Raw genomic sequence first — 12,312 nt, forward strand, 5'->3', positions numbered from 1 at the left:
ACGATTGCGTTGGCTAGGCCATATCATGAGAATGAGCGATGATGAACCCGCTAAAAAGGCGTATGAACACATGCCACATGGCGGTGCACGCAGAATCGGCAGGCCTAATATTCGATGGAGCATACAAGTGGATGAAGAAATGAAAAGGCGCGGTGTTCCAAAAAGTCAAGCGAAAACAGAGAGGAATGAAGATCTTTTTTTAGTTCGGTCTATGGAACAAATGTTCTGTAATGGGCCAACTAAGTAGGAAAAGTTACATAAGTCAGTCTTGTAGATAATTTCCACAGCTTTAAGTTTTTCTCAGGTCCCATATCGAGAAGACTTTCCGCATTCAAGCAAAATCGCGAAACTCTAACAAACCTAAAAATGTAACCTAAGCTTATTGATCTCAAAAATGGTATAACCTGGGAACAAATCATAAAGGTCATTCCTCTAGATAGAACTTTCACAGCTACAACATTTTCTTTAGCCACATTTGGATACGACTTGCAGTTTCCAAGCAAAATTGCGAAAACCTAAAAATGTGTATTTTGACTGCGATTTATTTAAAAATCCCTCCAGCGATTTTTTTCTTGTTCTTGGATTTTTCTCACCTATGAACATTGCTGTTTCAAAATCCGAAAAAAACTTCACAGGTGTAAGCGGTTTTCACTTAAAGTTAGTTAAGCTGCACCATGTATGACATTGTTTTATAAGGTATGGAAACAGTCAATTGATTGTCCCAATTTGAACTTCTATATCTCAATAACGGTAAAACCTACGAAATTATAATAAAGCACAATTTTGTACAAAATGTTCATTGCTACAACAATTATTTTGTCCCATTTCAATAGGACTTGCGGTTTCCAAGCAAAATCGTGAAAACCTAAACAACCCCCAAAAATCCCGACTTGAATCGCGATTTATTTAAAAAACGTTTCGTCGAAAACCATGGATGTTAGGACTTGTATGTCAGATATTTATTCACTGGACAATAGCCGTAGACTATCCCCGCATTTTCACATACAATATCAGGAAGCTATGACTTATCCTGATGACGTTATTTTAGTTTATACTACTAAAATACGTAATTTTTCAACATCTGATCTGGGTTATCAATATTTTCCCTATATATATTCACCATAGATATTTCAAAAACATTTTGGATCGAGCACACAGAATTTTCTGAAAGCATTTATTATGAAAAAAACATCAATAAAATATATTTTGTGACCGCAGATAACGAAAATGTGAATAAAAACGGTAGAATATGGTTCTAAATCATATATAAAAAGCGAAAGCTTCTGTAGATGTTAAATAATATAGCTACAAATTTATTTTGTTCAGAGACTCATAATGAAATTTGATTTGGAACATTTCTTCTTTTGACACAACCCCCAAAAAGTGAGGTAGTTTAGGAGATTTTGGCTCAGTATGGAAGCAATTTTAATTAAGAGTCTAAAAGTTTAACAAATAATTTCTACCTATAATATCTAATTTTGTAACGTCATTTTCTTAACAAAGTATTTTACTCAGATATCTAGTTTGTTCCACGACTTACAATGAAATTTTGAGTAGAATATTTCTTCTTTTAACAATTTTCGTCTAGAACTAAATTTCATGTTACTTTAATGCATCATCTCGAAAAAAGAACAAAATAAATTTATTCAAAAAATATTTGGGTGTTTCGTTGGCAAAATTGATGTATATATTTTCTTGATATATGTTGCAAATACGTATTTCATTTATTCGGCGACTTATATTGAAATTTGATGGAAATTATTTTTGTCTTTGACGTCTTCTATCTAGAATGAAGTGTTGTGGGACAAAACTTAATAAACTCAGATAAAGTACAACATTAACCCTAAAACGTGATTTTACTTTTGGCGGATTCCTGGCGCTTAGGTACGATTCAGAGTTTTGATGTATTCAGGGACCTATAGTAAAATTTTATGACAAAAATGTTGTGGAATATTTTGATCTGATACGATAACATTTTAAAGGAGTTTTTAAACGTTTTTGAAAAAAGTGACCAAAAGACCCCTTTTTTTCATAAAAAGATAGCATTGTTGTCAGTAATATTGCCAAAGACTGATGTCGAATATTTCAAAACCTGTAGAAATGGGCGGAACTTGCCATGCCTGTTTAGGTTACTTCTCGAATGCACTGGTATTTCAAAAGTGCCTTCCAGCCACTTCTGGTTGTTTTTCATAAAAACTTCTTCAAATTTATGAGCTTTTAGTCATCTCCGTTTAAATTCGTGTTTGATGTAGGAAAATTTATGCTTAAGGTTCTTTTTTCTTTTCACAGTATCTCCGCAAGACAATAGCAAGTGGTTTTCTAAAAACTCCAATTTCTCATCCAAACTTGGTAAATTTTGTAGTTGCATTTGCTCAAACAGACATTTACGGGTCACTAGTTTCACCCCCGAAGAACTAGGTATCTCCATAGTTAAAAAAAAAACATAAAATAACAAAATGTTTTTTTTTTTTTAAATTTTTTAACTACCTTTGAACTGTTGTATTTAAGTAATAGGCGGGATTCGCGGCTATTGTTTTTTATAGAAAAGCTGAATGTCTAACGTATTTAATAAACAATAAAAATATGACCCGGACTAATCCTGATCCATAACAAAATTGCTTTTGAAATTAAAAAATAATTTTTTTTTCTGTGAAAAAGAGGTTATGTTCAACTACCGAAAAATATAAGGAAAGTTAAAAATAAAAGATAAAACTATTATTTATTTAATAGAAGCTTACTTGAGCTATAGGAATCACTATCACTTTCACTTGACTACACAACTAAAATAAAAATATATGCGTATTGCGAAATTTGATATAATTTGGGCTCCCAAATAGAAATACGTATCAAGTCAACGATCAAATTGCGTCTAACTGCACGGAAGCGGTGACGTATGGTTTAGAAAAAAAAGGTGGGGGGTAATTCGCGGAAGTGTTTACTATACCTAGAATAGAATATTTTGCGCCTAGCTAGTATTTAGAATTTTGGACTTTTGGCCGAATAATTACTCCATATCTACCTATGTGCGACGTAAACTTTCAAAACGCCGATACACGTGTCTTCTTTTTTTCGGCCCTCTTTCATAATCTGGTCCAATATCTTGTAATTATTTTTTGTGCTGTACAGTGTAATTATTTCTTAACTTTGAGAAAACTAGAATTTCAAAGATAAATTCTCTCTTTCTCGTTTTTACCCCTCAAGATAAAGTATCGTGTAATGCACCTAATTGATATGGTATTAAATGAATATCATTTTAAGGCTCAAATCATTTTCATACAACAAAAAACTAAATTTCTTAAACTTCTGGGACCTGAAAGAAAACTTTTTATTAGCAACAATTGGCAAGGTCAAACTGTAACAAAATCCTATTTTGTTTTTAATAGCTCACAAAATTTTTCTTTGAAAACGTTAACCACTCCACATAGACAGACATTTATTTGCCCCAGGCCAGGTGGACAGCCAAATTTACAACAAGTTTTTTTTGTTCTTCCTTTCATTCTTTTATAACGTAAAGTCATTGAAATGGTAGAGTTGACACACTTACCTTTGTTGTTTGGGTTGGGCTTTGACCATTTGTGAAGCATCCTCATTGAATGTGTCATCCTCGATGGGTTCACCATCGCTTCCGGTTAAACGACGATACACTTCATGTGGCACATCATCACCGGCCGTTGTTTTGTCATTGTTGTTTTTGTGGTTGACAGGATTCACTTGGAAACGATTGGGTGGCCTGTCGACCGAACCCATCTCTAGTGATGAGAACTCGGACATTGTGTGTGTCGGTGTGTGTTTGTTGTTTAAAAGTTTACGTGGGTGGACAATTTTACAAGGAAAATCTTTATATTACAAACAAAACAAAAGTGGTTGTCTCGACCTTTTTTGTGCCACAGGAAAAAAGTTTTTTTTTTTTGTTAGTTTAAATTTCAACAAAAAAATGTGTTCTTTACTTTTTTATGTTTTTTGACTACACCGTTTCTCTAGTTGTTGTGCTTTATATGTTTGTTTCTTTAGCTGTTTGTTGGTTCTTGAGATAAAATTGATATTGATTTTAGCAGCTATGTGGACGGAGACTTAATTGGTAGTTATTTGTCAAAATTGAACAAAGAGACAATTTTCCAGTTATTGCAAACACTTCTGGCATTAATGTTCAATGGTTTCGTTTTTGTTTCGAGCAAAATATTGCTGCTGTCTCGATTTCAAAGTACTTTTATTAGGTTTTCAGTAGAGTTTTTTTATTTTTTGTTTTTCTTAGGGCGGTTGTTGGTGTTTTTGTTTGCCAACAGCACTTTAATATACTTGTTTTTCTTGACACTTTTCGGCTGTCTTTGTTGTTACAAGCAAACAATCTTTATGAACACCATGACCTTTAAGGTTATGAACACTTTTCTCTCCGGTTAGTTAGTTTTTGTTTTTTTCTAAAGTGTTCTTTTTTGGGATCCTTTGAAAAGTAGGCGAAATCTTCCAACAGGTCAGAAATAAATCAAATTATAATCTGAAAAAAAAAAAACAAAAAACGAATATTAGAAGGTTTTTTAGAGCTAGAAATTAAATTCGCTGAAAAAAGGTAAAATATAAAGGGATTAAAAGCAACATTTACATATATCAACCCAGCAAAATGTTCGGTGACACGAATTTGGAGTCTTTTTTCCTTTCGTCTCACTATATGGCTTCCAGAATCAACCTGTTTGGTCCAAATTGCACTACGTAGTATGTCGTTCAAACTTTGATCACGTTCGAAGATGAGATAGATGTACATATATTTCCCCTTCATCGCCTAAATGGTAGACACACTTGGAACATCGTCATATTTCTTCGAGACATAAACAAGTTTCGAATATATCGCGCACAAAATTCCAATTTTATCACAAAAGTGCAGTTGAAGAACATGCTTCGGATCGTTTTGAAATTTTTACAGCAGATTATTTTCGGGGCCCCTATTACGACTGTATAATTTTTCGGGGGCAAGCCCATACTTCCTGAGATAATTATCCTAGAGTTGCTTCGATTTCTCTGTGGACAGGAAACATCACCACCAAAGGACCAAACATGCCGTGCGGCCGAACAGTTATGTGGCTCTTGACTTAAATTAACCACGTTTGTGGATAAATAAATTATCCACATTTGTGGATAAATAAATTATCCACGTTTGTGGATAAATAAATTATCCACATTTGTGGATAAATAAATTATCCACGTTTGTGGATAAATAAATTATCCACGTTTGTGGATAAATGAATTATCCACGTTTTTGGATAAATAAATTATCTACGGTTGTGGATAAATAAATTATCCACGTTTTTGGATAAATAAATTATCCACGTTTGTGGATAGATAAATTATCCACGTTTGTGAATAAATAAATTTTCCACGTTTGTGGATATATAAATTATCCACGTTTGTGGATAAATAAATTATCCACGTTTGTGGATAAATAAATTATCTACGTTTGAGGATAAAGAAATTATCCACGTTTATGAATAAATAAATGATACACGTTTGTGGATAAATAAATTACCCACGTATGTGGATAAATAAATTATCCACGCTTGTGGATAAATAAATTATCCACGTTTGTGAATAAATAAATTATCCACGTTTGTGGATAAATAAATTATCCACGTTTGTGAATAAATAAATTATCCACGTTTGTGGATAAATAAATTATCCACGCTTGTGAATAAATAAATTATCAACGTTTGTGGAAAAATAAATTATCCACGTTTGTGGATAAATAAACTATCCACGCTTGTGAATAAATAAATTATCCACGTTTGTGGATAAATAAATTATCCACGTTTGTGGATAAATAAACTATCCACGTTTGTGGATAAATAAGTTATCCACGTTTGTGGATAAATAAGTTATCCACGTTTGTGGATAAATAAATTATCCACGTTTTTGGATAAACAAATTATCCACATTTGTGGATAAATAAATTATCCACATTTGTCGATAAATAAATTATCCACGTTTGTGGATAAATAAATTATCCACGTTTGTGGATAAATAAATTATCCACGTTTGTGGATAAATAAATTATCCACGTTTGTGGATAAATAAATTATCCACGTTTGTGGATAAATAAATTATCCACGTTTGTGGATAAATAAATTATCCACGTTTGTGGATAAAGAAATTATTCACGTTTGTGGATAAATGAATTATCCACTTTTGTGGATAAATAAATTATCCACGTTTGTGGATAAATGAATTATCCACGTTTGCGGATAAATAAATTATACACGTTTGTTGATAAATAAATTTTCTACGTTTTTTGATAAATAAATTATCCACATTTGTGGATAAATAAATTATCCACGTTTGTGGATAAATAAATTATCCACGTTTGTGGATAAATAAATTATCCACGTTTGTGGATAAATAAATTATCCACGTTTGTGAATAAATAAATTATCCACGTTTGTGTATAAATAAATTATCCACGTTTGTGGATAAATAAATTATCCACGTTTGTGGATAAAGAAATTATTCACGTTTGTGGATAAATGAATTATCCACTTTTGTGGATAAATAAATTATCCACGTTTGTGGATAAATGAATTATCCACGTTTGCGGATAAATAAATTATACACGTTTGTTGATAAATAAATTTTCTACGTTTGTGGATAAAGAAATTATTCACGTTTGTGGATAAATGAATTATCCACTTTTGTGGATAAATAAATTATCCATGTTTGTGGATAAATAAATTATCCACGTTTGTGGATAAATAAATTATCCACGTTTGTGGATAAAAAAATTATCCACGGTTGAGGATAAATAAATTATCCACGTTTGTGGATAAATAAATTATCCACGTTTGAGGATAAATAAATTATCCACGTTTGTGGATAAATAAATTATCCACGTTTGTGGATAAATAAATTATCCACGTTTGTGGATAAATAAAATCTCCACGTTTGTGGATAAATAAGTTATGCACGTTTGTGGATAAATTAGTTATGCACATTTGTGGATAAATAAGTTATCCACGTTTGTGGATAAATAAATTATCCACGTTTGTGGATAAATAAATTGTCTACGGTTGTGGATAAATAAATTATCCACGTTTTTTGATAAATAAATTATCCACGTTTGTGGATAAATAAATTTTCCACGTTTTCGGATAAATAAATTATACACGTTTGTGGATAAATAAATTTTCTACGTTTGTGGATAAAGAAATTATTCACGTTTGTGGATAAATGAATTATCCACTTTTGTGGATAAATAAATTATCCACGTTTGTGGATAAATGAATTATCCACGTTTGTGGATAAATGAATTATCCACGTTTGTGGATAAATAAATTATCCACGTTTGTGGATAAAAAAATTATCCACGGTTGAGGATAAATAAATTATCCACGTTTGTGGATAAATAAAATATCCACGTTTGAGGATAAATAAATTATCCACGTTTGTGGATAAATATATTATCCACGTTTGTGGGTAAATAAATTATCCATGTTTGTGGATAAATAAATTATCCACGTTTGTGGATAAATAAATTATCCACGTTTGTGGATAAATAAATTATCCATGTTTGTGGACAAATAAATTATCCACGTTTGTGGATAAATAAATTATCCACGTTTGTGGATAAATAAATTATCCACGTTTGTGGTTAAATAAATTATCCATGTTTGTGGATAAATAAATTATCCACGTTTGTGGTTAAATAAATTATCCACGTTTGTGGATAAATAAATTATCCACGGTTGTGGATAACTAAATTAACTATGTTTGTAGATAAATAAACTATCCACGTTTGTGGATAAATAAATTATCCACGTTTATGAATACATATATTTGTGGATAATTAAATTATCCACGTTTATGAATACATAAATGTGTTGATAAATAAATTATCCACGTTTGTGGATAAATCAATTATCCACGTTTGTGGATAAATAAATTATCCACGTTTGTGGATAAATAAATTATCCACGTTTGTGGATAAATAAATTATCCACGTTTGTGGATAAATAAATTATCCACGTTTGTGGATAAATAAATTATCCACGTTTGTGGATAAATAAATTATCCACGTTTGTGGATAAATAAATTATCCACGTTTGTGGATAAATAAATTATCCACGTTTGTGGATAAATAAATTATCCACGTTTGTGGATAAATAAATTATCCACGTTTGTGGATAAATAAATTATCCACGTTTGTGGATAAATAAATTATCAACGTTTGTGGATAAATAAATTATCCACGTTTGTGGATAAATAAATTATCCACATTTGTGGATAAATAAATTATCAACGTTTGTGGATAACTAAATTATCCACGTTTGTGGATAAATAAATTATCCGCATTTATGAATAAATAAATTATTACGGATCCAAATGAACAAAGGAGAATCTCAAAATCATACGTGAACACAGTGAAAGCATTTGTATGCAGAAACGTATTTTAAATTACAGGTTCGTGTTCTCTTTGTTCATCGTTAGGTTTGTATAGCATTTACATTATCGGTTGGTGTTTTAGTAAAACCGTCAAAATTACGGTATCCACCGATTGTAGCTTTTAACTGTTTTAGGTACACATTTATCGGAACGTCCGCATTTATCAAGATAAAGGCCCAAAAAGTTCAAAAAATCTGTATATTTTTGTCGGCAAGTTTATAATTCCTTAAAATGACACACAACTTTGAAACCTTCTTAAATAAATAATTCTTGGGCAGAATGAAATTCGGTTGTGCATCCGGATAGGTTAAAGTCTGTATCACGTCCTTTATTACATTTGCAAAGACTCGATTGTATTACACAAAGAGGATAGTCATGTCCCATTTTGAAGTCCTGCGTAAAGATATGCCTTTCAACCATTCAACATCTTTTTCAAATTATTCTTCGTTTACCACCAAAACATTCCGACACACTTCAACCGCAAATGTTCAATTATTTATACAACTCCCATTAGATGATCTCCTTTCCTTTTTTCTGAACTATTATTTTCATTTAATTTATTACAACAAAAATTGATTTGAGAATTTTTCTCTTAGACTGGAGAACAAAAACATTTTGGCCATTTTTAAGCTGTGGACCATGAAGTGGCACGTAGTACTTGATTCCAAATTAAATAGTAATTTTCATTTAACTCCAACAAAAAGTTGTCCTAAACCAACAAAAAGAAAAACAAACATCCATCCCTCACATCACCGTTATGTCTTATCCTTTTGTGTGTTGCGTAGGAAATAAATCTCAATTAAAGTGACAAAAGTACAAAAGTTCTGCAAGGCAAACCTAAACATAAGTTTGGCAAAGACCATGTGAATGTTCTTTTTTGCAGAAGAGCATAGGGTTAGCTTGGTAAAATATATACATAAAAATAGACCCACATATACAAGTTTTGTAGCCTTGGGTACATTGTCCCTTTTGTGTAGGCATCATAATCTTTTCGTTTATTAGTCACTATCCCACCCCCCCATCCTCAACCTGAGGTGTAAATGTTTTTGTTATATTTTCTATTTCTAAGCAGTTGACCATTTTGTGCTGTTTGTTTGTTGGGGTTTACATGTTTAACCGGATTTTATATCCTTTGTCGCTTTTCAAGTTGCAGGATTTATTTAGCTGACATGGTTGAAAGGTTGCCTTTGAAAAGGGTTTATTCTGTGGTTAGAAGCGATTTTCGCAGCACATTAAATCATTTTCTTTGGACCTTCTAATTGAATATGTGTTAATAGTAGTGCCCGGCCTTTGGTTTGTGGTTGAGGAAAATGTTTCCAAGGTTGCCTGTCATCCACCGAGCGCTCTTTCATTTCGCTGAAACTTGTGTTGTATATTAATGAGAAGCAATTTTAAATTTGCTATTCTGCCCACACCATGCTTAGCAAATGTTGAAACTAAAAAACAAGTCTGTTTTTAAAGTCTATCATGTCCAAGGGAAATGTACCGGATACATAAGGAATTTGATTTAATAAACAAACCTGCCATAGAATCAAAACAACAGAGAACATGACCTTTTGTTTTTACAAATTTCACATTTTCCACATGTTTTGGCCAAACGGATACATTTTTTTTGGGGGATTCTTTGATCAAATTAAAATGATAATAATCTAAACGAAATTTAAGAAATATGGCATTATCTATTGTTTGGGGAAAAAAGGTTACAAATTCCCGTTTGATGGCTGAGTTATGATGATATATATCTGGTCATATCTATTGCCGTTGGCAGTAGCAAAGAATTCTGTTAAAAGCTAATGAAGTGGAGTTTATTATTGTAACATAAATTTGATCACATGGATTTGGTAATCTATGAGAAAATAAATAATAAATTCCTAGGGAAAAGTAACAAAGGCATGAAAACGAACAAAGGATGTGGATGTTAAGAAATGCTAACAAATGCTGATAGATGGTTACACATTTTAAAAGCAATAAAGAAGCAGTTGATTTCAACAACAATAACATACCCTTAGCCTAGACGTCTAAAAATAATTTGAGCCTATATCGACTGATATACCCTCCGGAAGCAAACCCAAATTTTTTAGTGAAGGATTTCCTGCTAATTCCATAATTTGTATACCATTAGCATTCATGCTAACGAGGGTATATGAGTGAATGTCAAAAAAAAATTAATATTGCTGAAGCCAAGGTTTGCACTTTTATAATATAATAAAATATGACTATAGCTGGACCAAATGCAGCGTTTTTTAACAAAACTCAAAAAATTGGATAAAAAAGTTAATTTGCGTGGAAGCTGGGTGACGTAGGGGGTGAGAGATACCAATGAACGGTCCTGGCCGGCTTTAACATGGCAAAGTCCAGGATTTATCTTGGTCCCTCTCTCATCACAAGTGGACACTGACCTCCCCGTGGTGTCACCTGGGGAGTTGCCTTTAACACCCGTTAATGGTAGTGAGCTAATATGTGCCGCGCGTTCACCCATAAGAACGTTAAAAACCTTGGGTTTTAGCGCCGGGTTAGTAACTCTCCCCTAGAAAAAGCAGCCTACTATGAAAAAACAAAAGAAAAGAAAAACAAATCCCTCTAAAATTGACGACCCCCGTTAAGCGTTTTAAGGACCATGATCTGCGAATCTGCACCTGGAATGTTCGCACACTTTATAGAGAAGGTGCGGTTTACGCATTGGCAGATGTACTTGAAAAGTACAAGGCCGACATTACTGTCATACAGGAAATACGATGGAACGGGAAAGGCGTCACAAAAGCAGCTGAAGGTGACGCACTGTATTATAGCTGTCATGACACAAAGCATGAGTTTGGTTGCGGATTTGTAGTTGGTCGGAGGTTAAAACATCTGGTCTCCAGCTTCACCCCAGTGAATGGAAGACTCTCTGCAATTCGATTAAAAGCAAAATTCTTCAACATCAGCTTTATTTGCGCTCATGCTCCCACTGAAGACAAGGACGAACAGACCAAAGATATATTATATGAGCCCTTAGAAGGAACATGTGACCGTTGTCCTGTCCATGACATTAAAATTATTTTAGTCGATTTTAATGCCAAAATTGGAAGGAGAATATCTTTGGCCCAAAAGTCGGAAAATTCAGTCTCCACAGTACAACATCTGACAACGGTATGAGGCTGACTTCGCAGCGGCACAAAACATGGTAGTTAGCAGCACCAGATTTAAACATCTCGACATCCATAAGGGCACCTGATTGTCTCCAGTTCAGAAAACAAGAAATCAAATTGATCACGTTGTGATAGATGGAAGACATTCATCGAGCGTATTGGATGAGGAGCAAACATAGACTCGGACCACTATCTAGTTGCAGCAAAGGTATGCCACCCCATTAGCAAACAAAGTACGAACAGAAACAACACGAAAGTTAGACATGGGAAAGCTGCAATCACAGCAGATAGCCACAGCATATTCCACTCAACTAGCCCAATTGCTTAATCAATTGCTTAAGCGCAATGGAAAAGTATTGTCCACTCCATGCAAACAGCCGCAAAATCCATACTTGGATACCAGAGACCTCCAGCAAGGAATCCATGATATGATCAGGAGTGTCGTGTTGCTACCGTAGTAACAACGTAGCAACGCGTAGCACACGAGACAGATATCGGGAAAAAAGAGTGGAGAAACGGATTTTACGCAGGAAAAAGAGAGAAATGGAAAAGCGGGAGTGTGAAAAAATCGAGATGTACAGGAGCCAGAATGAAGTCCGAAAATTCTACCAAAGAGTGAAACATCAAACTGATGGCTTTGGAACTAGCAAATCCTCCTGTAGAGACCAGGAAGGTAATCTGGTAACTGATACAGATAGTGTGCTCAGGATATGGAAAGAGCATTATTCATACCTGTTGGTATCCAGGGAAGACGACGAAAATACCA

At 33.3% G+C, this 12,312-nt stretch overlaps 1 protein-coding gene across 2 annotated transcripts in view; it reads right to left on the reverse strand.

Annotated features, from left to right (window-relative positions):
• The window catches only part of LOC141402756 (bumetanide-sensitive sodium-(potassium)-chloride cotransporter-like), a 325,712-nt gene that overhangs the window by 169,932 nt on the left and 143,468 nt on the right, over positions 1-12,312 (reverse strand). For both annotated transcript variants that reach the window (XM_073984675.1, XM_073984674.1), the window contains exon 4: positions 3,545-4,492. In XM_073984675.1, coding sequence (XP_073840776.1) covers positions 3,545-3,771 — 227 coding nt within the window. In that variant the 5' untranslated portion in view covers positions 3,772-4,492. The remainder of the gene's footprint in view (positions 1-3,544; positions 4,493-12,312) is intronic.

The sequence above is a fragment of the Musca autumnalis genome, unplaced genomic scaffold (genome assembly GCF_047663935.1).
Source record: "Musca autumnalis isolate F117 unplaced genomic scaffold, ASM4766393v1 scaffold_4, whole genome shotgun sequence".
NCBI lineage: Eukaryota > Metazoa > Arthropoda > Insecta > Diptera > Muscidae > Musca > Musca autumnalis.